Source organism: Scyliorhinus canicula, chromosome 4, assembly GCF_902713615.1.
Source record: "Scyliorhinus canicula chromosome 4, sScyCan1.1, whole genome shotgun sequence".
NCBI lineage: Eukaryota > Metazoa > Chordata > Chondrichthyes > Carcharhiniformes > Scyliorhinidae > Scyliorhinus > Scyliorhinus canicula.
Window position 1 is genome coordinate 5,406,716 of NC_052149.1, and position 22,855 is coordinate 5,429,570.

At 50.0% G+C, this 22,855-nt stretch overlaps 1 protein-coding gene across 3 annotated transcripts in view; it reads left to right on the forward strand.

The window, feature by feature from the left end:
- Positions 1–340: 340 nt before the first annotated feature.
- The window catches only part of bcl10 (BCL10 immune signaling adaptor), a 49,513-nt gene continuing 26,998 nt past the window's right edge, over positions 341–22,855 (forward strand). For 2 of the 3 annotated variants that reach the window (XM_038793622.1, XM_038793621.1), the window contains exon 1: positions 341–676. Coding sequence is in view for 2 of the 3 variants with exons in the window: in XM_038793621.1 (XP_038649549.1) it covers positions 626–676 (51 nt within the window). In the remaining variant the exon portion in view is untranslated. The remainder of the gene's footprint in view (positions 677–22,855) is intronic. The other variant, XM_038793620.1, reaches the window with a different exon arrangement.

Genomic DNA, 22,855 nt, shown 5'->3' on the forward strand with positions numbered 1-22,855 from the left:
GACTTTAACCTGGTGTTGTCAGACTTCTTACTGTGCTCACCCCAGTCCAACGCCGGCATCTCCACATCTTGACCTTTTAAATTGCCGCCAAGAAATTTTCCCAAAAGACAAGACTTTGTTTTTCAAAAGAGGAAATGGAAATAGTGGGAGGAAATGGAAATAGTGGAAAGAAAATAATTTTCACCCGTTCAGGACTTTTGAGCAGGTGAAGCCCCTGTAGAAGGGAGGTTGTGTTTAACCAATGTTAAAGCTGCGGCAGTGCTATCTGCGCTGAAACTTCCGCTGCTGACTGGCCAACTTCCCACACTCACAACCCCAAGAGTTTGGGGCTGAAACTTTTTGACGTCAGTCCTGGCAGAGGAAATTGCTGAAGGTGCGGAGGTTGTAATTGGCTCGAATTACAACCGGCTTCCCCCTAACAGTTGTGTGAAAGAAAAAGCCAGGAAGTGGCCAGTTTACCAATACAGACATGCTGCTTGGTGCGAGAGGGAGCTGGTGAATTTCACCCCCCCCCCGGGAGCCTGGGCATTTCACAGCCTGGGCATTTCCCCCCGTGTGTGTGAGAGAGAGACAGGGAGAGTCAGAAAGCAGATTCACACCAGCCTTTCCCCGGAACCCGGCCCTAATGGAGTCTGTGCAGCTCACCGAGGACGAGATGGCTGAAATAAAAAAGGAAGTAAGTTGATGGCGCTGCTTTAATGCTGGAGGGAGGGAGCGGATCCCCCCCCCCCGGATTTCCCCCACCCCGGATTTCCCCACCCCGGATTTCCCCCACCCCACCCCCTCTGCCACCACTCCACCGCCGCTAACACACACACTTGTCCACAGGAAGGGCAGGGCAGGTGAGTGAGTGAAGGTGAGTAAGGCTGACATGCCTGGGTCATTGAGGTGGCTGCACTTGGAGCAAACTGGCACACCTAGGGCAACAACACCTAGGGCACTGTGGGACAGATGTGCCTGGAGCACTTATCTGGTACACCCGGAGGGCCGGGGCGCAGGTTACACCCGGAGGGCCGGGGCGCAGGTTACACCCGGAGGGCCGGGGCGCAGGGTACACCCGGAGGGCCGAGGCGCAGGTTACACCCGGAGGGCCAGGGCGCAGGTTACACCCGGAGGGCCGGGGCGCAGGTTACACCCAGAGGGCCGGGGCGCAGGTTACACCCGGAGGGCCGGGGCGCAGGTTACACCCGGAGGGCCGGGGCGCAGGTTACGCCCGGAGGGCCGGGGCGCAGGTTACACCCGGAGGGCCGGGGCGCAGGTTACACCCGGAGGGCCGGGGCGCAGGTTACACCCGGAGGGCCGGGCCGGGGCGCAGGTTACACCTGGAGGGCCGGGGCACAGGTTACACCTGGAGGGCCGGGGCGCAGGTTACACCTGGAGGGCCGAGGTGCAATTTTTCCAAAAGGGAACAAAGCCCCGATGAGCGTGTTTCACACATAGGGGCTATCCAACAGGACTTGCTTTGACGAAGGGATCTGACTAGAGAAGGTGTGGCTGAGGCCTTGTTTTTTTTACAATGGGGAGCTCTGCTCGCCAGGACACCCCGTTGTAGTGAGAGATCTGGAGGATCCCTGAGGCCCGCAAAAGAAATTCACGAGGCTTACTGCCTCCCTCTAATATGCAGATTTGCCATAAAGTGATCCTGCCCATTGTGGGTGGGTTTGGCCTTGCGAGATTGTGTTGAGTCTCGCGCGGCATTGCGAGCCAGGTAGATCCGAGAGCTGGGTCTCCGACTTTTAACCGGCCAGGCTGTTCCGTGGAGAGCAGCCTTTCCAACGCAGCGTGGCTGGAGGTTCGCCCCCTGGAACACGGAGGCTGCTGTAGTTGGGGCAGTGTGAACCTGTGCACTTGGGGAGCTACAGGATGGCTGCAACTGGGGCACCATAGGTTTGGCACATCTGGGCACAAGCTGGTGTACTGGGCAGCATGGATGAGTGCACCTGGGCATTTCAGGATAGATTCACCTGTGCACAGGGTTGTTACCTGGGACAAAGCAAGGCTGCAGTGCTTCATTTTAGACAGGCCTGACTAACTGGACAGTGACACTCCACAATGGGCAGCACGGTAGCACAAGTGGCTAGCACTGTGGCTTCACAGTGCCAGGGTCCCAGGTTCGATTCCCCGCTGGGTCACTGTCTGTGCGGAGTCTGCACGTTCTTCCCGTGTGTGCGTGGGTTTCCTCCGGGTGCTCCGGTTTCCTCCCACAGTCCGAAGATGTGCGGGTTAGGTGGATTGGCCGTGATCAATTGCTCTTTAGTGACCAAAAAAAAGGTTAGATGGGGTTATTGGGTTACGGGGCTAGGGTGAAAGTGAGGGCTTGAGTGGGTCGGTGCAGACTTGATGGGCCGAATGGCCTCCTGCTGCACTCCAAGTTCTATGTTCTAATGCATGACCTGATAGAGACTGCCTCAGTGTCATCAGCCAAAATAGTTTTTAAAAACTAAACTGAATTATTCAACTAAAATCTTCACTTTTTGGCTTGTGTGAGTAAAATCTCGGTCATTTCTACTTTGGCCTTTTGAGGTTCTTTTAATTTGAAGCAATGCTTTTTGGAAAATCTTTCTTTGAGTGTCACGTGCCTGTCAGCATTGACAATATGTTTTATCTGAAATTTAAAAATAGCCGATGTGACTGTGGTTAGAAGCAGATTGATGTGTGCAGGAAGAGCTAACACACACACACACATGGGCCTGTGAACAGGGCCCCTGGTCTCAAAAAGATTAGTATTGTGACGGAAATTTTGACAAGTGCTTTAATCTCCTGTAATGCTGGTGGCAGATAGGAGCATTTGACTGATTGAAATTTGTTTTCAGTTTTTAAAAATTTCTTCCCTTCTAATACTGACCTTTTGGGGGAAATGGGAAATGAAATATTTTTTTTATTCTCATTCTTTCCGTCCGACCTCTTAATGGCCTAGCATGTTGCCATCTCAGTGCACCCCTAAACCTTAACCCTCCTCTTGTCAATCCCTGATTTTAATTTCCTCACTTTTGGTGGCCATGCCTTCAGCTGCTTTGGCCATTAGCTCTGGAATTCTCTGTCCTTTTACACGCTTCTTAAATGATCTGCAAGCAGGAACAGAGTGTAGCACCGCTACATTTGCGAATGATACTAAAATAGGTGGGAAAGCGGGCAGGGAAGGGGAGATACAGATTTTACAGGTATGGATAGGCGAGGCGATTTTGTCCGAAATTTGGATGGAGTTTAATGTAGAGGTTTTTGGTTGAAAAAAATAGAAAGGTAAATTATTATCTAAATGGAAAGTAAATTCAAGATGTGTCTGGGCAGAGGGATCTGGGTGTCTTTGTTCATGAATCGCAGAAAGTCGGTACGCAGGTACAGCATGTAATTAAAAAGGGAAATGGAGGGATTTCCAGTGGCAGCCATGGAGGAGTAGGTCGCTCATTTGATAGCTCCCGCCTGTGACGGACTCTTGGACCTTCCCCCACCCGTTTTTTTCCGGATTTTATGGAATGAATCGGTGAAGCGTGAGACAGTGAGGAGAAATCCCCCTCCAATGTATGGAGAATTGGATTTGAAGTGGCCGTGTGGGAAGACAAAGTCCTATAAGAAAGACGCGAGCAGAGCCGGTATCGCGGGAAAGCATGGCGGAGAGCAAGGGCCGCGGGGAGACGGCACAGTGGCCGACGGAGCAGCTGGTGTGAAGTTATTCGAAGATTCCTTCGCCAAGCTGAAGAAGGACACTCTGGACCCGATTTAAGGCTTCGATTGATCAAGTTGTGCAAAATCAGGAGACACATGGAAGAGCAATCCAGGAGGTGGGGAAAAAGGTGTCCGAGCACGAGGAATATCTAACCGCGCTGGAGGCCAAGGTGGCGATGATGAACGACCGCCAGAACAGAATGCAGGAGAAGCTGGAGGGCCTGGAGAACAGGTCCAGGAGGCAGAATCTTAGAATTGTCGGCCTCCTGAAGGCAGTGAGGACTTATGTGACGGACATGCTGGAGAAGTTGATGGGGGCTGAGGCGTTCCCTCGCCCCCTGGAAGTGGATAGAGCGCACAGAGAGCTCGCGACGAAGCCCCAAGCGAATGAGCCGCCGAGGGCGATGGTGGTATGCTTTCACCGATTCCTGGACAAGGAACACGTTCTGCGGTGGGCCAAGAAGGAACGGAGCATCAAATGGGAGAACTGTGAGCTGCGCAATTATCAGGACCTGGGTGCGGATTTGGCCAAGAGGCGAGCTGGGTTTAATCGGGCAAAAACGTCCCTCTTTAAGAAGGGGGTGAAGTTTGGGATGTTGTACCCAGCCCGTCTGTGGGTCACACATGAGGAACGGGACTTCTACTGCAAAACACCAGACGAAGTATGGACTTCTATTAAAGAATTAAAAACCACTGAAGCCTTGGATAAGTACTGTGCTGGAGATTTGTTGTGCTGGGTTATATAAATATAAGTAGCGCTATTTGTAATAAGGGCTGTTTGGATGGCTAAAGGTAACTTTGTCTTGCAGGGAGCTGGTTAGAGGGGGGATGGGCTTTGGGGTTGGTTCAGCTTTTTGGGTGATTATTTTGCTAAAGTGGCTGTTTCTTCACTGTTTTTTCCGATGTTTGTTTACAGGGGAATGTGATGCTTTTAATATGTTTGCCCAAGTGGGGGGAGAGGGGAGAGAACAATGGGGAGACAGACTGCTTGGTGCCAGGGGGCGGGAGCTATCGAGTGAGAATAGGTCAGCTGACTCTCGGAAGCGCAGTGGGGGGTGAGCAGGTGTAAAGCTGGAGCTTGACTTGGGGGGGGGGGGGGGTTGAGTTTCTAGTGTTGTTGCGAGGGGAGGAGTGGGGGGGGGGAGCTGCTTTGCCGACAGGGGTGGAACTGTTACTAGGGGACAAATGGGAGATTGGGAACGGCGACTGCCTGAGGGGGGGAGAGTGCAAGCTAAAGGCTGGTCTAAAAAGGGTGATGGCTGGTTACGTGGAACGTTAAGAGGACTGGATGGGCCGGTCAAGAGGGCTCGCGTGTTTGTGCATTTGAGAGAGCTTAAGGCGGACGTGGCAATGCTACAAGAGACACACCTAAAGGTTACGGACCAGACGAGATTGAGGAAGGGGTGGGTTAGCCAAGTGTTCCACTCAGGACTGGTCTCAAAGGCCAGGGGGGGTAGCGATCTTGATCAACCAACGAGTGACATGCGAGGCAGGGAGAATCGTGTCAGACACGGGGGGGTAGGTACATAATGGTGAGTGGGAAGCTGGAGGGGGTGCGGGTGGTACTCGTGAACATATATGCTCCGAATTGGGGCAATGTGGAATTTATGAGGCGGGTTTTAGGTAAGATCCCAGACTTAGAGTTACATAACATGATCCTGGGAGGGGATTCTAACACAGTCATTGATCCGGAATTGGATCGGTCAAAATCCAGGACAGGGAGGAGGGCGCCCACGGCAAAGGAATTGAAGAGATTTATGGCATAGATAGGGGGGAGTAGATCCAGGGAGGTTTGCACGGCCATGGGCAAAGGAGTTTTCCTTTTTCCCACATATCCGCAAGGTATACTCTCGCATCGACTATTTTGTTCTGAGCAGGGCCCTAATACCGGAGGTGGTAGATACTGAGTACTCGGCAATCACAGTGTCGGATCATGCCCCACATTGGGTGGATCTACGGGTTAGTGTGGAGAGTCCGCTGTGCAGACTGGATGTGGGGTTGCTAGCGGACGAGGAAGTCTGTGGGCGGGTGATCAAGTCCATCCAGAATTGCCTGGAAACAAATGATTCAGGGGAGGTCTCCCCAGCGACGGTTTGGGAAGTTCTGAAGGCAGTGGTCAGAGGGGAATTAATCTCAATACGGGCTCACAGAGAAAAGGCAGAACGGGCTGAGAGGGATAGATTAGTGGAGGAAATACTCCACAAGTCCGGTGGTGGTGGCGGCTCTGAGAATCTGGGGGCAATGGAGGAGATATAAGAGAGTGGAGGGAGCATCGGTTTGGACCCTGATTTATAATAACCATCGGTTTATACCGGGTAGGCTAGATAGAAAAATAGAACATTACAGCGCAGTACAGGCCCTTCGGCCCTCGATGTTGCACCGACCTGTGAAACCAATCTCAAGCTCATCTACACTATTCCCTTATAATCCATATATTTATCCAATGGCCATTTAAATGCCCTTAATGTTGGTGAGTCCACTACTGTTGCAGGCAGGGCATTCCACGCCCTTACTACTCTCTGAGTAAAGAACCTACCTCTGACATCTGTCCTATATCTATCTCCCCTCAATGTAAAGCTATGTCCCCTCGTGCTAGCCATCACCATCCGAGGAAAAAGGCTCTCACAGTCCACCCTATCTAATCCCCTGATCATCTTGTATGCCTCAATTAAGTCACCTCTTAACCTTCTTCTCTCTAACGAAAACAGCCTCAAGTCCCTCAGCCTTCCCTCATAAGATCTTCCCTCCATACCAGGCAACATTCTGGTAAATCTTCTCTGCACCCTTTCCAATGCTTCCACATCCTTCCTATAATGCGAGTAATCCTGTTACTCCTTCCAAAATGAATCACCTCACACTTTTCTGCATTAAACTCCATTTGCCACTTCTCAGCCCAGCTCTGCAGCTTATCTATGTCCCTCTGTAACCTACAACATCCTTCCGCACTGTCCGCAACTCCACCAACTTTAGTGTCATCCGCAAATTTACTCACCCATCCTTTTACGCCCTCCTCAAATAACAAACAGCAGTGGCCCCAAAACAGATCCTTGTGGTCCACCACTAGTAACTGAACTCCAGGCTGAACATTCCCATCAACCACCACCCTCTGTCTGATGCAAACTGCTAAATCACCCTGAATCCCATGCCTCTATATTTTCTGCAATAGCCTACCGTGGGGAACCTTATCAAACGCTTTACTGAAATCGATATACACCACATCAACTGCTTTACCCTCATCCACCTGTTTGGTCATCTTCTTAAAGAACTCAATAAGGTTTGTGAGGCACGACCTACCATTCACAAAACCGTGTTGACTATCCCTAATCAAATTATTCCTTTCTCAATGATTATAAATCCTATCTCTTAGAATCCTTTCCAAGACTTTGCCCACAACAGAAATAAGGCTCACTGGTCTTTAGTTACCGCGGTTGTCTCTACTTCCCTTCTTGAACAAGGGGACAATATTTGCTATCCTCCAGTCTTCTGGCACTATTCCTGCAGACAATGACGACATAAAGATCAAAGCCAAAGGCTCTGCAATCTCTTCCCTAGCTTCCCAACCAGCCCAGGGGAATTATCTATTTTCACACTTTCTAGAATGCTAACACCTCCTACTTATCAATCTCAATCCCGCCTAGTCTAGTCGCTTGTATCTCAGTATTCAACATTGTCTTTTTCCTGTGTGAATACTGACGAAAAATATACATTTAGCGCCTCTCCTACCTCCTCGGACTCCACGCACAACTTCCCACTACTGTCCTTGACTGGCCCTACTCGTACCCTAGTCATTCTTTTATTCCTGACATACCTATAGAAAGCTTTAAGGTTTTCCTTGATCCTACCTGCCAAGGACTTCTCATGTCCCGTCCTGGCTCTTCTTAGCTCTCTCTTTACGTCCTTCCTGGCTAACTTGTAACTCTCAAGCGCCCTAACTGAACCTTCAGGTCTCATCTTTACATAAGCCTCCTCTTGACAAGTGATTCAACTACTTCAGTAAACCACGGTTCCCTCGCTCGACCACTTCCTCCTTGCCTGACAGGTACATACTTATCAAGGACACGCAGTAGCTTGCACAAGCTCCACATTTCAATTGTGCCCATCCCCTGCAGTTTTCCTCTCCAGCCGATGCATCCTAAGTCTTGCCTAATCGCATAATAATTGCCTTTCTCCCAGCTATAACTCTTGCCCTGCCGTATATACCTATCCCTTTCCATCGCTGAAGTAAACATAACCGAATTGTGGTCACTATCACCAAAGTGCTCACCTACCTCCAAATCTAAAACCTGTCCTGGTTCATTACCCAGTACCAAATCCAATACGGCCTCGCCTCTCGTTGGCATATCTACATAGTGTGTCGGGAAACCCTCCTGCACACATTGGACAAAAACTGACCCATCTAAAGTACTCGAACTATAGAGTTTCCAGTCAATATTTGGAAAGTTAAAGACCCGCATAACAACTACCCTGTTACTTTCGTTCCTATCCAAAATCACCTTTGCAATCCTTTCCTCGACATCTCTGGAACTTTTCGGAGGCCTATAGAAAAGCCCTAAAAGGGTGACCTCTCCTTTCCTGTTTCTAACCTCAGCCCATACTACCTCAGTAGACAAGTCCTCATCAAACATCCTTTCTGCCACCGTAATATTGTCCTTTACTAACAATGCCACACCTCCCCTCTTTTACCACCTTCCCTGAGCTTACTGAAACATCTAAACCCCGGAACCTGCAACAACCATTCCTGTCCCTGCTCTATTAGCACACTGGGCTAAATCGCTGGCTTTTAAAGCAGACCAAGCAGGCCAGCAGCACGGTTCGATTCCCGTACCAGCCTCCCCGGACAGGCGCCGGAATGTGGCGACTAGGGGCTTTTCACAGTAACTTCATTGAAGCCTACTCGTGACAATAAGCGATTTTCATTTCATGTCTCCGAAATGGCCACATCGAAGTCCCAGGTACCAACCCATGCTGCAAATTCACGCACCTTATTCCGGATGCTCCTGGTTTTGAAGTAGACACACTTTAAACCACCTTCCTGCCTGCTGGTACACTCCTGCGACCTTGAAACCTTACTCATGACCTCACTACTCTCAACTTCCTGTACACTGGAGATACAATTCAGGTTCCCAACCCCCTGCTGAATTACTTTAAACCCTCACGAAGAGCATTAGCAAATTCCACCCCCCCCCCCCCCCCCCCCCCCCCCCAGGATATTGGTACCCCTCTGGTCCAGGTGTCGACCATCCCGTTTGTAGAGGTCCCACCTACCCCAGAATGAGCCCCAATTAACCAGGTATCTGAATCTCTCCCTCCTGCACCATCCCTGTAGCCACGTGTTCAACTGTTCTCTCTCCCTATTCCTCGTCTCGCTAGCACATGGCACGAGTAACAACCCAGAGATAATAACTCTGTTACTCTGTTTGTTCTAGCTATAAGTTTCCACCCTAGCTCCTTGAATTCCTGCCTTACACCCCTATCCCTTTTCCTACCTATGTCATTGGTACTTATGTGGACCACACCAAGGGCGACTCCCCCTCCCCCTTAAGGATCCCAAAAACACGATCCGAGATGTCACGGACCCTGGCACCTGGGAGGCAACACACCAACCGCGAGTCTCTCTCGTTCCCACAAAATCTCCTATCTGTCCCCCCTAACTATGGAGTCTCCAATGACTAATGCTCTACTCTTCTCCTCCCTTCCCTTCTGAGCAACAGGGACAGACTCTATGCCAGAGACCTGTATCCCATGGCTTACCCTTGATAAGGCCCCCCCACACCAGTATCCAAAGCGGTATACTTGTTACTAAGGGGAACGACCACAGAGGATCCCTGCACTGACTGCTTCCTCCCAGCCCCTCTCACCATCACCCATCTATCTTCATTCTTCGGAGTAACTACATCCCTGAAGATACTATCTATGACCACCTCTGCCTCCCGAATGATCCGAAGTTGCTCCAGTTCCCTAACGTGGTTTCTGAGGAGCCGGAGATGGGTGCACTTCCCACAGGTGTAATCAGCAGGGACACTGACGGCGTCCCTCACCTCAAACATTCTGCAGGAGGAGCATTGCACGGCCTTCCCTGCCATCCCCTCTAGATAACTTGCAGATAAAACAAGAAAAAGAAAGAAAGAGCTGACCTGATATTCACTCAACCCCTTAGGTTAGAGAAGGTGGCTCCTCTCCCGCTTTTACATCTCCGGCTCCTCTCCCGCACTTTTAGATGGTGGGTTCCGGAGTTGGCAAAGGGCAGGAATCGGAAGGATGGAGGATCTATTTATAGATGGGAGCTTCCCCAGCTTGAAAGCTTTGGAGGATAAGTTAGAATTGCCAGCAGTTTAGGTATTTGCAGGTGCGAGACTTCCTGAGAAAGCAGTTGCTGGCTTTTCTGCTGCTGCCGCCATGGGGGATACAGGATGGAGTGGTCTCCGGTGCCTGGGTGGGAGAGGGGAAGGTTTGAAATATTTACCAGGAGCTTTTGGAGCTGGAGGAAACTCCGGTGGCGGAGCTCAAGGGCAAGTGGGAGGACGAGCTAGGAGGAGAGATAGAGGCGGGTCTGTGGGCGGATGCCCTATGCAGGGTTAATACCTCCTCATCGTGCGCCAGGCTTAGCCTGATACAATTTAAGGTAGTCCACCGGGCATACACGTCAGCGGTTAGGATGAGCAGGTTTTTCGGGGTAGCGGATAGGTGTGCGAGGTGGGCGGGAAGCCCAGCACATCATGTCCACATAGAACATAGAACAGTATAGCACAGAACAGGCCCTTCGGCCCTCAATGTTGTGCATGTTTTAGGCATGCCCGAAGCTTGGAGGGTTTTGGCAGGGTTTAGCAATGTCTACGGTGCTAAAAACACGGGCGGTGCCGAGTCCGGAGGTGGCGATCTTTGGAGTGTCGGAAGATCCGGGAGTTCGGGGGGGTGAAAGAGGCTGACGCCTTGGCCTTTGCCTCCCTGGTAGTCCGGAGACGGATCTTGTGAATGTGGAGGGACTCGAAGCCCCTGAGTGTAGAGACCTGGGTTAGTGACATGGCTGGGTTTCTCAGCCTCGAGAAAATAAGGTTTGCCTTAAGAGGGTCAATGTTAGGGTTCACCCGGAGGTGGCAGCCGTTCATCGACTTTCTCGGGGAAAATTAAAATGTCAGCAGCAGCAGAATTCCAAAGGGGTGGAGGGGGGTGGGGGGAAAAGAGGGCCGGATTGTTGTTTCATGGTTGGGCTGTGTGAAGATTGAGATGGGGGGAGGGAAATGTTTATTATACCATGTTGGTGTCATTGTCTATGTTATTTTTATTAAAATTTTCAAATACCTAAATAAAAATATTGTTTAAAATGGCAAATGGAATGTTAGCCTTTATTGCAAAAGGATTGGAGTATAAAATGAGAGAAGAAACGTTGTTGCAATAGTATAGGGTGTTGGTGTGGCCACATCTGGAGTATTGGGTCAAGTTTTGGTCTCCTTATTTGAGGAAGGATATGGTGGCACTGGAGGAAGTACCGAGGCGGTTCACCAGATTGATTCCGGGGATTAAAGGGTTGATGTATGAGGAGAGATAAAACAATTTGAGCTTATACACGCTGGAGTCTAGGAGGATGAGAGGGAATCCGATTGAGGTATATAAAATACTGGAAGAAAAAAAATATAAAGCAAACTTACACCAGATGTTTCCCCCTTGTGGAGAAATCTAGAACGAGAGGTCGCAGATATAGGCTGAGATTCAGCAATGAGATGAAGAACAACTACTTCAGAGAGTGATGAATTTGTGGAACTTGCTGACCCATAGTGCGGTGGAGTCTGAGTCATGATATGGTTTCAAGAAGGAGGTAGATATTTTTCTGATTTTTAAAAAATACGGGTTAAAGGGATATGGGCAACAGGGGGGTGGGTGGGGGAGGTGGACTTGAGGCCAGGAAGAGATCAGCCATGATCTGATTGAATGGCGGAGCAGGGTCGAGGAGCTGAATTGCTCCTAATTCCGATGTTCCTTAAAGCTAACCCTCTGGTCGAAAATCTCCTGTCGCTCGATGTCATACTTTGTTTGGTAAGAAGTCTTACAACACCAGGTTAAAGTCCAACAGGTTTGTTTCAAACACGAGCTTTCGGAGCACGGCTCCTTCTTCAGGTGAATGGAAAGGCTTGTTCCAGAAATGTTTATATAGACACAGTCAGAGATGCCCCGGAATGCGAGCACCTGCAGGCAATCAAATCATCAAAGATGCAGAGAGAGAGGTAACTCCAGGTTAAAGAGGTGTGAATTGTCCCAAGCCAGTTCAGTCGGTAGGCCTCTGCAAGTCCAGGCTTGTTGGTGGGGGCCGAATGTAATGCGACATGAATCCCAGATCCCGGTTGAGTCCGCATTCATGCGTGCGGAACTTAGCTATAAGTTTTTGCTCAGCAATTTTGCGTTGTCGCGTCTCCTGAAGGCCTCCTTGTAGAATGCTGACCCGGAGATCAGAGGCTGAATGTCCTTGACTGCTGAAGTGTTCCCCAACTGGAAGGGAACAGTCCTGCCTGTTGATAGTCGCACGATGCCCGTTTATTCGTTGTCGCAGTGTCTGCATGGTCTCGCCAATGTACCACGCTTCGGGACATCCTTTCCTGCAGCGTATGAGGTGGACTACATTGGTCGAGTCGCACGAGTATGCGCCGCGTACCTGGTGGGTGGTGTTTCCACGTGTAATGGTGGTGTCCATGTCGATGATCTGGCATGTCTTGCAGAGATTACCCTGGCAGGGTTTTGTGGTGTTGTGGTTGCTGTTCTGAAGGCTGGGTAATTTGCTGCAAACAATGGTTTGTTTGAGGTTGCGCGGTTGTTTGAAGGCCAGTAGTGGGGGTGTGGGGATGACCTTGGCAAGATGTCCATCCTCGCTGATGATGTGTTGGAGGCTGCGAAGAGATGTCGTAGTTTCTCCGCCCCAGGAAAGTACTGGACGACGAAGGGTACTCTGTCAGTGGTGTCCCGTGTTTGTCTTCTGAGGAGGTCGGTGCGGTTTTTTGCTGTGGCGCGGTGGAACTGTCGATCAATGAGTCGAGCGCCATATCCCGTTCGTACGAGGGCATCTTTCAGCATCTGTAGGTGTCTGTTGCGCTCCTCCTTGTCTGAGCAGATCCTGTGTATACGGAGGGCTTGTCCATAGGGGATGGCTTCTTTAATGTGTTTCGGGTGAAAGCTGGAGAAGTGGAGCATCGTGAGATTATCTGTGGGCTTGCGGTAAAGCGAGGTGCTGAGGTGACCGTCCTTGATGGAGACGAGTGTGTCCAAGAATGGAACTGAATTTGGAGAATAGTCCATGGTGAGTTTGATGGTGGGATGGAACTTATTGATGTCATCGTGTAGTCGTTTCAGTGATGTCTCGCCGTGGGTCCAAAGGAAAAAAATGTCATCGATGTATCTGGTGTATAGCATCGGTTGAAAGTCCTGTGTGGTGAGGAAGTCCTGTTCAAACTTGTGCATGAAGATGTTGGCATATTGAGGTGCAAATTTGGTCCCCATGGCTGTTCCGTGCGTCTGGATGAAGAATTTGTTGTCGAAGGTGAAGACGTTGTGGTCTAGAATGAAACGGATGAGTTGCAGAATTGCGTCTGGAGATTGGCAGTTGTCGGTGTTGAGGACTGAGGCTGTTGCAGCAATGCCGTCGTCATGGGGGATACTTTGTTTGAGAATCGTTCCTGTGAAGTGCCTTTGGGTTTTCTTTGCAACATGAAAGGCGTTTTGTAAATGCAAGCTGAGGTCAGTGACAACTGTAATAAGTTAAGAATGAATACTTTACTCTTTTCGCAAACTTTATTTCTGAAGGTATAGATGGTGAAAGTGGCATTAAATTAGATAGATATTGTCACTTTTTGAAACTTTGTCCGTGCGATATTGCCATCGCTGGCTGGGTCAGCATTTATTGCCCATCCCTGAGAGTATTTAAGAGTCAACCACATTGCTGTGGGTCTGGAGTCACATGTAGGCCAGACCGGGTAAGGACGGCAGATTTCCTTCCCCAAAGGACATTAGTGAACCAGATGTTTTTTTTTAAATGACAATTAACAATGGTCACCTTTTGAGCCTACTAATTCCAGATTTTTATCGAATTTAAATTTTGCCATGACTCTGCGTCTCTGGATTACTAATCCAGCGACAATGCACCACTGGCCTCCCCGTGGATGTCAGCTGTGAATCTGGTAGTGATGGTGAGAGTGTGAGAAATGGGAAAGAAAGCGAAACATGGGTGGGATTAATGCGAGGGGGATATATGACCAGCTGCATTGGAAACTACTGAAAGAAGCTGCTGATGGAGAGAGAATCTGAGGATCAGAAAAAGGAAATGAAAGACTGCCATTTCTACACCCTCCTTTCAACACTTGTGAAATGCAGGGGAGGGATTTTCCACCTCTGTTTCTGGTGAGTGGGTATAGCGGTGGGGATGGTGAATCGAGAGGGGGAGGGGTGGGGGGGAGGGGGGGGGGTGTCCCAAAGCAGTTTCACCCTGGCAAGATTTCCCCACCCGATTGTCCCTGCCCCTCACTAATGAGGGTAGCTGGCTTCCACGGGGAGGGAGGGGGGTCCTTTAAAAAAGAGATATTTTAGATTGGGACGTCGCTGGTGAAATGCGGCCATGAAAAGCCCCAAGTCCAGCTGGTGGGCAGCTCACTTTCCCCGCCTGACTTGACACATTGACGAGCGGCGGAATTGTTTCTTTTTTTTAAAAACGCTGTTGTAATGCTGCAGGTAATTTGTACACAGCAAGCTCCCACAAACAGCAATGGAAACAATGATTTGATAATCTGTTTTTAGTGATGTTGGTTGAGTGATTAATATTGGCCAGGATACCGGAGAGAGCGTCCTTGTTTTTCTCCAGAGTTGTGCAATACAATCTCTCAACCCCACCGGAGCAGGCCGAATGGGCTTTGGTTTAACACCTCATCCCAAAAGGACCACATTTGGTGAGGGGATAACCAGAGTATTGTATCCAGAGCTGGTCACCACACTTCAGGAAGGATTGTGAGGGTCCTTGAGAGGTGGGGGAGCGGATTTACCGGAATGGTGCCACGGGATGATGGATTTTAACTCCCGCGGTTTGGGTTGGAAACTCTTGGGTTGTTCTTCTTGGAACAAAGGAGATTGAGGGGAGGTTTGGTAGAGGTGGGCAAGATAATTACAGGTTTGGATAAGGGAGACTAGGAAAAAAGTATTGCCATTAGCTGATGGCACAAGGACCAGGGGATGTGGATTTAAGGTTTTGGGTAAGACATGTAGTAGGGGTGTGAGGAGCGGCGAGTGGTAATGATCTGCAAACCGCTGTCCATGAGGTTGGAGGAAGTAGAGATGATGAATGATTTCAAAAGGGAATTGAATTGTGCATTTGAGGGGAATCGACTTGCGTTGATAGAGCAGGGCAATGCGAGTGGGTTGCTCTATGGAGAGTGCTGGCATGGAGTCAGCAGATTGGATGGCCTCCCGTTCGATTCCGTAAATGGTTCTGTGACCTCCAGCATTGCTGCACTGGAGTATTAGCGTTTTGAATTTTGTGTTCCAGCCTCTGGAGTGGGACTTGAACCCACAACAACCCACAACCCAATTCAGAGGTTTGAACGCCTCCCAGTGAGTCACAGTTAGACACCGAGACAGGATAAGCTGACACATTTCCGAGTTTAAATAGAGTGGAGGTGGAAACCGAGAATACTGGAAATACTCAAACAGGTCGAGCAGCGGTGCGGACAGAGACCGAGTTCATGGTTCAGTTTGATTATCTTTCAGTTTGACTCCACGTTAACCCTGTTTCGCTCTCCGTTGATTCTGCCGGAATCGCTGTGTTTTTCCGCCATTTTCTGTTTTAATGTCAGATTTGCAGCATCTGCAGTATTCTGATTTTTTTAATAGGTGTTTTTTTCAGCTTTTCCCCACTTGGGTGAGTTCGAACAAGTGTCTTTCCAATGCTTTTACTTTGTATTCCCAATATAAAGGCAGCTTCTATCAGTAAACTCTTGTGTGCTACCATCTGGAGCTGGTTTAGCACAGTGGGCTAAACAGCTGGCTTATAATGCAGAACAAGGCCAGCAGCGCGGGTTCAATTCCCGTACCAGCCTCCCCGAACAGGCGCCGGAATGTGACGACTAGGGGCTTTTCACAATAACTTCATTGAAGCCTACTTGTGACAATTTTATTATTATTATCTGGGGCCTTGTGGATGCTGTCTTTAAGGTGACAGGCCTAGAAATTAATATTTGTCCGCCAACCACACTGCTGGATACCCAGCACATTCAGCAACAGCTTGAATTTCATTATCATCGTCTTACAGAAGCATTAGGACACGGCAGCATTGTGGATAGCACAATTGCTTCACAGCTCCAGGGTCCCAGGTTCGATTCCGGCTTGGGTCACTGTCTGTGCGGAGTCTGCACATCCTCCCCGTGTGTGCGTGGGTTTCCTCCGGGTGCTCCGGCTTCCTCCCACAGTCCAAAGATGTGCAGGTTAGGTGGATTGGCCATGCTAAATTGCCCTTCGTGTCCAAAATTGCCCTTCGTGTTGGGTGGGGTTGCTGGGTTATGGGGATAGGGTGGAGGTGTTGACCTTGGGTAGGGTGCTCTTTCCAAGTGCCGGTGCAGACTCGATGGGACGAATGGCCTCCTTCTGCACTGTAAATTCTATGATAATTGTGCCATGAGATAGAAATTAAGACAGGTAAACTTTATTTTACTCATGAGTTTGTGGGTAGCGCTGTCTAGGCCGGCATTCCTTCTCATCCCCAAGTGCCCTAGACTGAAGACTTGTGTCAGAGGAGTGGGGGTCAGACAGGATTGAGCAGAGAGTTCCAAAATAGGCCCGAGGTGGGTGGAAGTTCTGTCGCTGACGAGAGGGTGAGTATATTGGGAACAGAAGAAAATATATGGCTGGAGGAGATTGCAGAGGTCAGAAACTGAAGAAGGAAGGCAGCACGGTGGCACAGTGGGTGAGCACTGCTGCCTCACGGCGCTGAAGTCCCAGGTTCGATCCCGGCTCTGGGTCACTGTCCGTGTGGAGTTTGCACATTCTCCCCGTGTTTGCGTGGCTTTTGCCACCGCGACCCAAAATATGTACAGCGTGGGTGGATTGGCCAGGCTAAATTGCCCCTTAATTGGAAAAAAATAATTGGGAACTCTAAATTTATATTTAAATAAAAACAGAAACTGAAGAAGCGTTTTGAAAATAGGGGCTGGTTTAGCACAGTGGGTTAAACAGCTGGCTTGGAATGCAGAATGAGGCCAGCAGCACGGGTTCAATTCCCGTACCGGCCTCCCCGAACAGGCGCCGGAATGTGGCGACTAGGGGCTTTTCACAGTAACTTCATTGAAGCCTACTTGTGACAATAAGCAATAATAATAATAATGGTGAGGGTGTTAAATTGGATGAGTTGGGGGTGATGGGAAAGGTTTTTTTTAAAAATAGAATTTACAGTGCAGAAGGAATGCCATTCGGCCCATCGAGTCTGCACCGGCTCTTGGAAAGAGCACCCTACCCAAGGTCAACACCTCCACCCTATCCCCATAACCCAGTAACCCCACCCAACACTAAGGGCAATTTTAAGAACATAAGAACTAGGAGCAGGAGTAGGCCATCTGGCCCCTTGAGCCTGCTCCGCCATTCAATGAGATCATGGCTGATCTTTTGTGGACTCAGCTCCACTTTCCGGCCCGAACACCATAACCCTTAATCCCTTTATTCTTCAAAAAACTATCTATCTTTACCTTAAAAACATTTAATGAAGGAGCCTCAACACTAAGGACAATTTTGGACACTAAGGACAATTTATCATGGCCAATCCACCTAACCTGCACATCTTTGGACTGTGGGAGGAAACCGGAGCACCCGGAGGAAATCCACGCAGACACAGGGAGGATGTGCAGACTCCGCACAGACAGTGACCCAAGCAGGAATCGAACCTGGGACCCTGGAGCTGTGAAGCGATTGTGCTATCCACAATGCTACCGTGCTGCCCTATGTTTATCAACAAGGACAAAGTGATGATTGACAAGCTGGACTTAGTCTCTGTCAGGAAGTAGGCAGATGGTCTAGAGTTTGGGGTTCGGGAAAGAGGCAGATGGTCTAGGATTTGGGGTTCGGGAAAGAGGCAGATGGTCTAGGATTTGGGGTTCGGGAAAGAGGCAGATGGTCTAGGATTTGGGGTTCAGGAAGTAGGTAGATGGTCTAGGATTTGGGGTTCAGGAAGTGGGCAGATGGTCGAGGGTTTGGGGTTCGGGAAGGAGGCAGATGGTCTAGGATTTGGTGTTGGTGGGTAATCAGAAGCCATCAAGCAGATCATTTGAATCTATCAAGTCGTGAGGTAGTCCTTGGTTCTTCAAAATCGTGCTGTGGAATCATTTTGTGCCCACCCAAGAGGGTAGAAGGTACCTGCAATAATGTAGCACTATCTCAGTACCAATTAGGCAAGGTTGGCCAAAATAATTTTCTCAAATCTCTGACATGGGACTCGCACCCACGCTGAAGTTATACAAAACACTTGTTAGGTCACAGCTAGAGTACTGTGCGCAGTTCTGGTCGCCACACTATAGGAAGGATGCGATTGCTCAATAGGGCTCAATAACCATAGATTTAAAGTCGGGGGCAGGAGTTTTAGAGGGAATTTGAGGAAAAGCTTTTTCACCCAGAGGGTGGTGATTATCTGGAACTCACTGACTGAACCCTCAATATTTAAGAAGCATTTCGATGAGCACTTGAAACGTCATAGCAAACAAGGCCAAGTGCTGGAAAATGGGAATAGAATAGATCAGTGTTTTTCAAACTTTTTTTCTGGGGACCCATTTATACCAATCGGCCGACCTTTGTGGCCCAGGCCGACTGACCTTTGCGGCCCAGGCCGGCCGACCTTTGCGACCCACACCGGCCGACCTTTGCGGCCCAGGCCAGCCGACGTTTGCGGCCCAGGCCGGCCGACTTTTGCGACCCACGCCGGCCGACCTTTGCGGCCCACGCCGGCCGACCTTTGCGACCCACGCCGGCCGACCTTTGCGACCCAGGCCAGCCGACCTTTGCGGCCCAGGCCGGCTGACCTTTGCGGCCCAGGCCGGCCGACCTTTGCGACCCACGCCGGCCCACCTGCGCGACCCACCATTTTCTCTTGCCTTGTTTGTTGCTGACAAAAATGGAGGAAATGGTTTTGGGTCCCTTTGTCCCTCTGGCCCCCCGAACTTGGAAAACAAAAGGCTGAGACCATATTAAAAAAATACGGCCACACTGTGCGTGCGTGCCCGATCATCGCAGCTGGCATTATTAAAAGCCGGCTATTGCGTGCGGATTTGCGCGATCGGGAGCACCACGACGGATGGCTCCGCGACTCTCCCGACACCCGCCCGTGATCCACCCGCGAGTTGCGCCCCTGAGTTTGACAATGCCTGGAATAGATAGGTGTTTGATGGCTGGCTGAAAGCCACGATGGGCTGAAGGGCCTTTTTCTGTGCTGTAAAACGTTATGACTCTGACTCTGAGGCGAGTGTTACCAATGGAGCTTCATTGGACGCTGGGGGCAGTAAATACAAGGATAGATTTTTGGAGAAACTCTGGGGGGGGGAGAGAGAGAGAGAGAGGGGGTGATTGGAGGAGATGGAGATGGTTTTATCCAGGGAGGGAGGCTCGATGCTAATGTGCGAACAATTCCACAGGCTTGAAGAATGGCCGAGAAACTATTATTTGCTGTAAGGGGGACAAGGAGTGATAACTAAGATTGCCGTTCATGACTTTGGCCAGGGTCACTTTGCTTGATGGTCATAAACTTGGTGGGAATTGAACAGGGGAATTCTGTGTGGCTGAAACCAGTGGAGTGATTTCCAGGTCAAATTGAATGCTCGGCAGAATATCGGCCCAGAGAGTATAGCACTTGAAACAATTTGAATCCTTTCTTGGAATGCTCTTGCAGAAGTCCAGGATGATAGATTCAATATAGTACAACGCTGATTTGATTTCCTAATCCACTGGAATTCTAATTGCCTGAGTCATAATGGGGGAAAAAAAATGAAATGAAAATGGCTTATTGTCACGAATAGGCTTCAAATGAAGTTACTGTGTAAAGCCCCTAGTCGCCACATTCCGGCGCCTGTCCGGGGAGGCTGGTACGGGAATCGAACCATGCTGCTGGCCTGCCTGGGTCTGCTTTAAAAGCCAGCGATTTAGCCCTGTGCTAAACCAGCCCCAATGAAAGCTGACCGACAAGAACTATGGTTTACGCTATGGAAATCCTTGCCAACAAGCAGCAGCATTGCTTCAAAGTTAGTCGCACATCTTGTTGGGATATTAATGTCCGACTAGCATAATCCTCCAGCAAATAATCTTTCAAGGTGATACCTGATGGTGATGTTAAGCTTCTCCCTTTTTTGTTTTGACTTGTGCCTCCATTGTTCAGTTTAGCAGTCGGCAATTGTCTTTCCAAAGAAACATGAGAAATAGGAGGGGACGAGAGCCTTCAAGTCTGTTCCTCCATTCAAGAAAGATCAAGGCTGCCCTTTCACAGCCAACTCCCACGCCTTTCCCATGTCCTTAGATTTTTGCACACTAAGGGAATCTATCAACCTCTGGCTTAAGTGTGCCAGTGGTCGAGCATCACAGCTCCCTGGGGAAAAGATTCTAAAGGCTCACAAATGAAGAAATTTCTCCTCCGTCCAGGTCTGTAACGGCCGACCGCTCATTCTGAGGTTATAACCCCGTGCCCTACAGGCTCGAGCCACCCTGCTGTGAGTGCTCCAGGCAATTTTACATCTTTAATTGAGATCAGAGAATGGTGGATCCTTCTACACCATTTTCACCAATTTTAATTTGCAATGTTAGCCCGGAACTTGGTAAACCTGGCTTAAAAGGTTACAGAATTCTGGCAGTGGGTTTGTTGCGCGCGCAGGTACACGTCTTGCCAAACTCCTCAATCCTTTCGGATTGACAGTCGATCCCTCTGCCAGTGGCCTGCTCCCAAGCTACAGAGCCTTCCTTGTACGGGAAACTTGCATGTGGCTCAGAGGCTCTTTCAAATTCCGGGCAGATTTTCACATGTAGCAGGGAAGTTATTCTTGAATGTTTTTGAAACATTTATCTTGCAGCGTGATCTCTGTTTCTTTTGAATGAGTTTTTAAGGAGTAAATTCATTGCATTGGATAGCTTGTTGAACATGGGTGCATGAATGATGGCTTTTAATGAGTTGGAACTGAAACGTTCACATGAACATATGAATTCGGCGGCATGGTGGCACGTTGGATAGCTCTGTTGCCTCACAGCGCCAGGGTCCCGGGTTCAATTCCGACTGGGTGGAGTTTGCATGTTCTCTCCGTATCTGTATGGATTCTCTCCGGGTGCTCCGGTTTCCTCCCATAGTCCAAAGATGTGCAGATTAGGTGGATTGGCCATGATCAATTGCCCGTTAGATGTCCAAAAGGTTAGGTGGGGTTATGGGGATAGGGCGGGTCTCGGTAGGTTGTTTTGTTTTTTGGAGGAATGGTGCAGACTCAATGGGCTGAATGGCCTCCTGCACTCTGGGAATCCTATTCTATGAACAGGAGTGGGCCATTCAGCCCCTCAAGCCTGCTCCACCATTCAATAATCTGATTGATTTGTGGCCTCAAATCCCCACCCTGGGCAAGATTCTCCCCAAAAATTCATTAGTAAAATCATAGAATTTACAGTACAGAAGGAGACCGTTTGGCCAATCGAGTCTGCACCGACTCTTGGAAATAGCACCCTACTTAAGCCCACGCCTCCACCCTATCCCTGTAACCCAGTAACCCCACCTCAACTTTTTGGACACTCAGGGCAATTTATCATGGCCAATCCACCTAACCGTTGGACTGTGGGAGGAAACCGGAGCACCCGGAGGAAAGCCACGCAGACACGGGGAGAACGTGCAGACTCCGCACAGACAGTGACCCAAGCCAGAATCAAACCTGGGACCCTGGAGCTGTGAAGCAACTGTGTTAACCACTGTGCTACTGTGCTGCCATGAAAATTGTGGTGGGTCTTTTAGAGAGTTTCCCGATGGCTCAGCCGGCGAGTTCCCTACCGCTATTCAATGACATGTAGTCACTTTTTTGGCCCTGGGAAGCTTCTGGCCGGTTTCGGCCACATTAGAAATTTTTTTAACGCTGGGGAGCTGAACTCTGCAATTAGGCCGCCATTTTGAAAGGGCACCCCAATCTCGAAGTAAGCTTGTGGGTCCCCTACGCTCCCCACCCATCGGCAATGTCACACCCCCCCCCCCCCCGCCACCCCACACACACACACATGGACACTATCCCTCATCCCCCAAGTGTGAACACCCTCTTCAGGTTCCCCTCCCGGAGGCCCCTACTTACCTGCCCTGCGCTCCCCCACCCTTCAAACACCCCTCCAAGCTCCTTTCATGAGCATGCCCCCCCCCCCCAATGCACCCTGACCCATAGCAGTGGGTCAGGCAGTGACCCACATGCCTGGGTGGGTCATGTGGCACCAGGCTGTGCTCCTGGCTTGGCGGTGCCATGGTGCCAGTTTGGCAATGCCAAGGTGTCCATGTTCCAGGCGGAGGGCCAGGGAGCCACCCTGCACTTGCCCTGACCACCACGGTCTTCGATGGCCCAGCAGACCTCCCGGGTGCCGTTCCACCTGGTCCATGTTTGTGTGGACCAGCACTGATCGGTGCCCAGCCGCAGCCTCCCTGGGTAGGCCAACGAATGGAGGGAGGTTGGTGGATCCCGTGTAAGTAGGTTTACGACCTACTTCTGCGAGCGTCATTTGGTCCCGCCAATTTGAGGCAGGTTTTTGACTCTGACGTCTCCCAAGACTCTGGAGAATCTCACGAGGCACAGAACCTGTCGGGAGACTCGCTTGAGGGCTTTCCCGAGATTCTCCGGCCTTGTTGTGCTCTCCCTTGAGTACAGCGCGGCCAGAGAATCACGCTGACCGTCTGCCCCCGATAACCTTTCACCTCCTTGCTAGTCAAGAATCTATCTGTCTAGAATTTAATTGACCCTGTCTCCACCGCTCTCTGAGGAAGAGAGTGCCAGAGATTCACGCCCCTCTGGAAAAAAGTTTCTTGTCATCCTTTGCTCTCGTCTTTCATAAGATATAGGAGCAGAATTAGGCCATTTGGCCCATCGAGTCTGCTCCGCCATTCGATCATGGCTGATCTCATCCTGCCCTTAACTCCACCACCGTCCTGCCCGTTCTCCATAATCTTTCAACTCATTACCAATTAAAAATCTGTCTC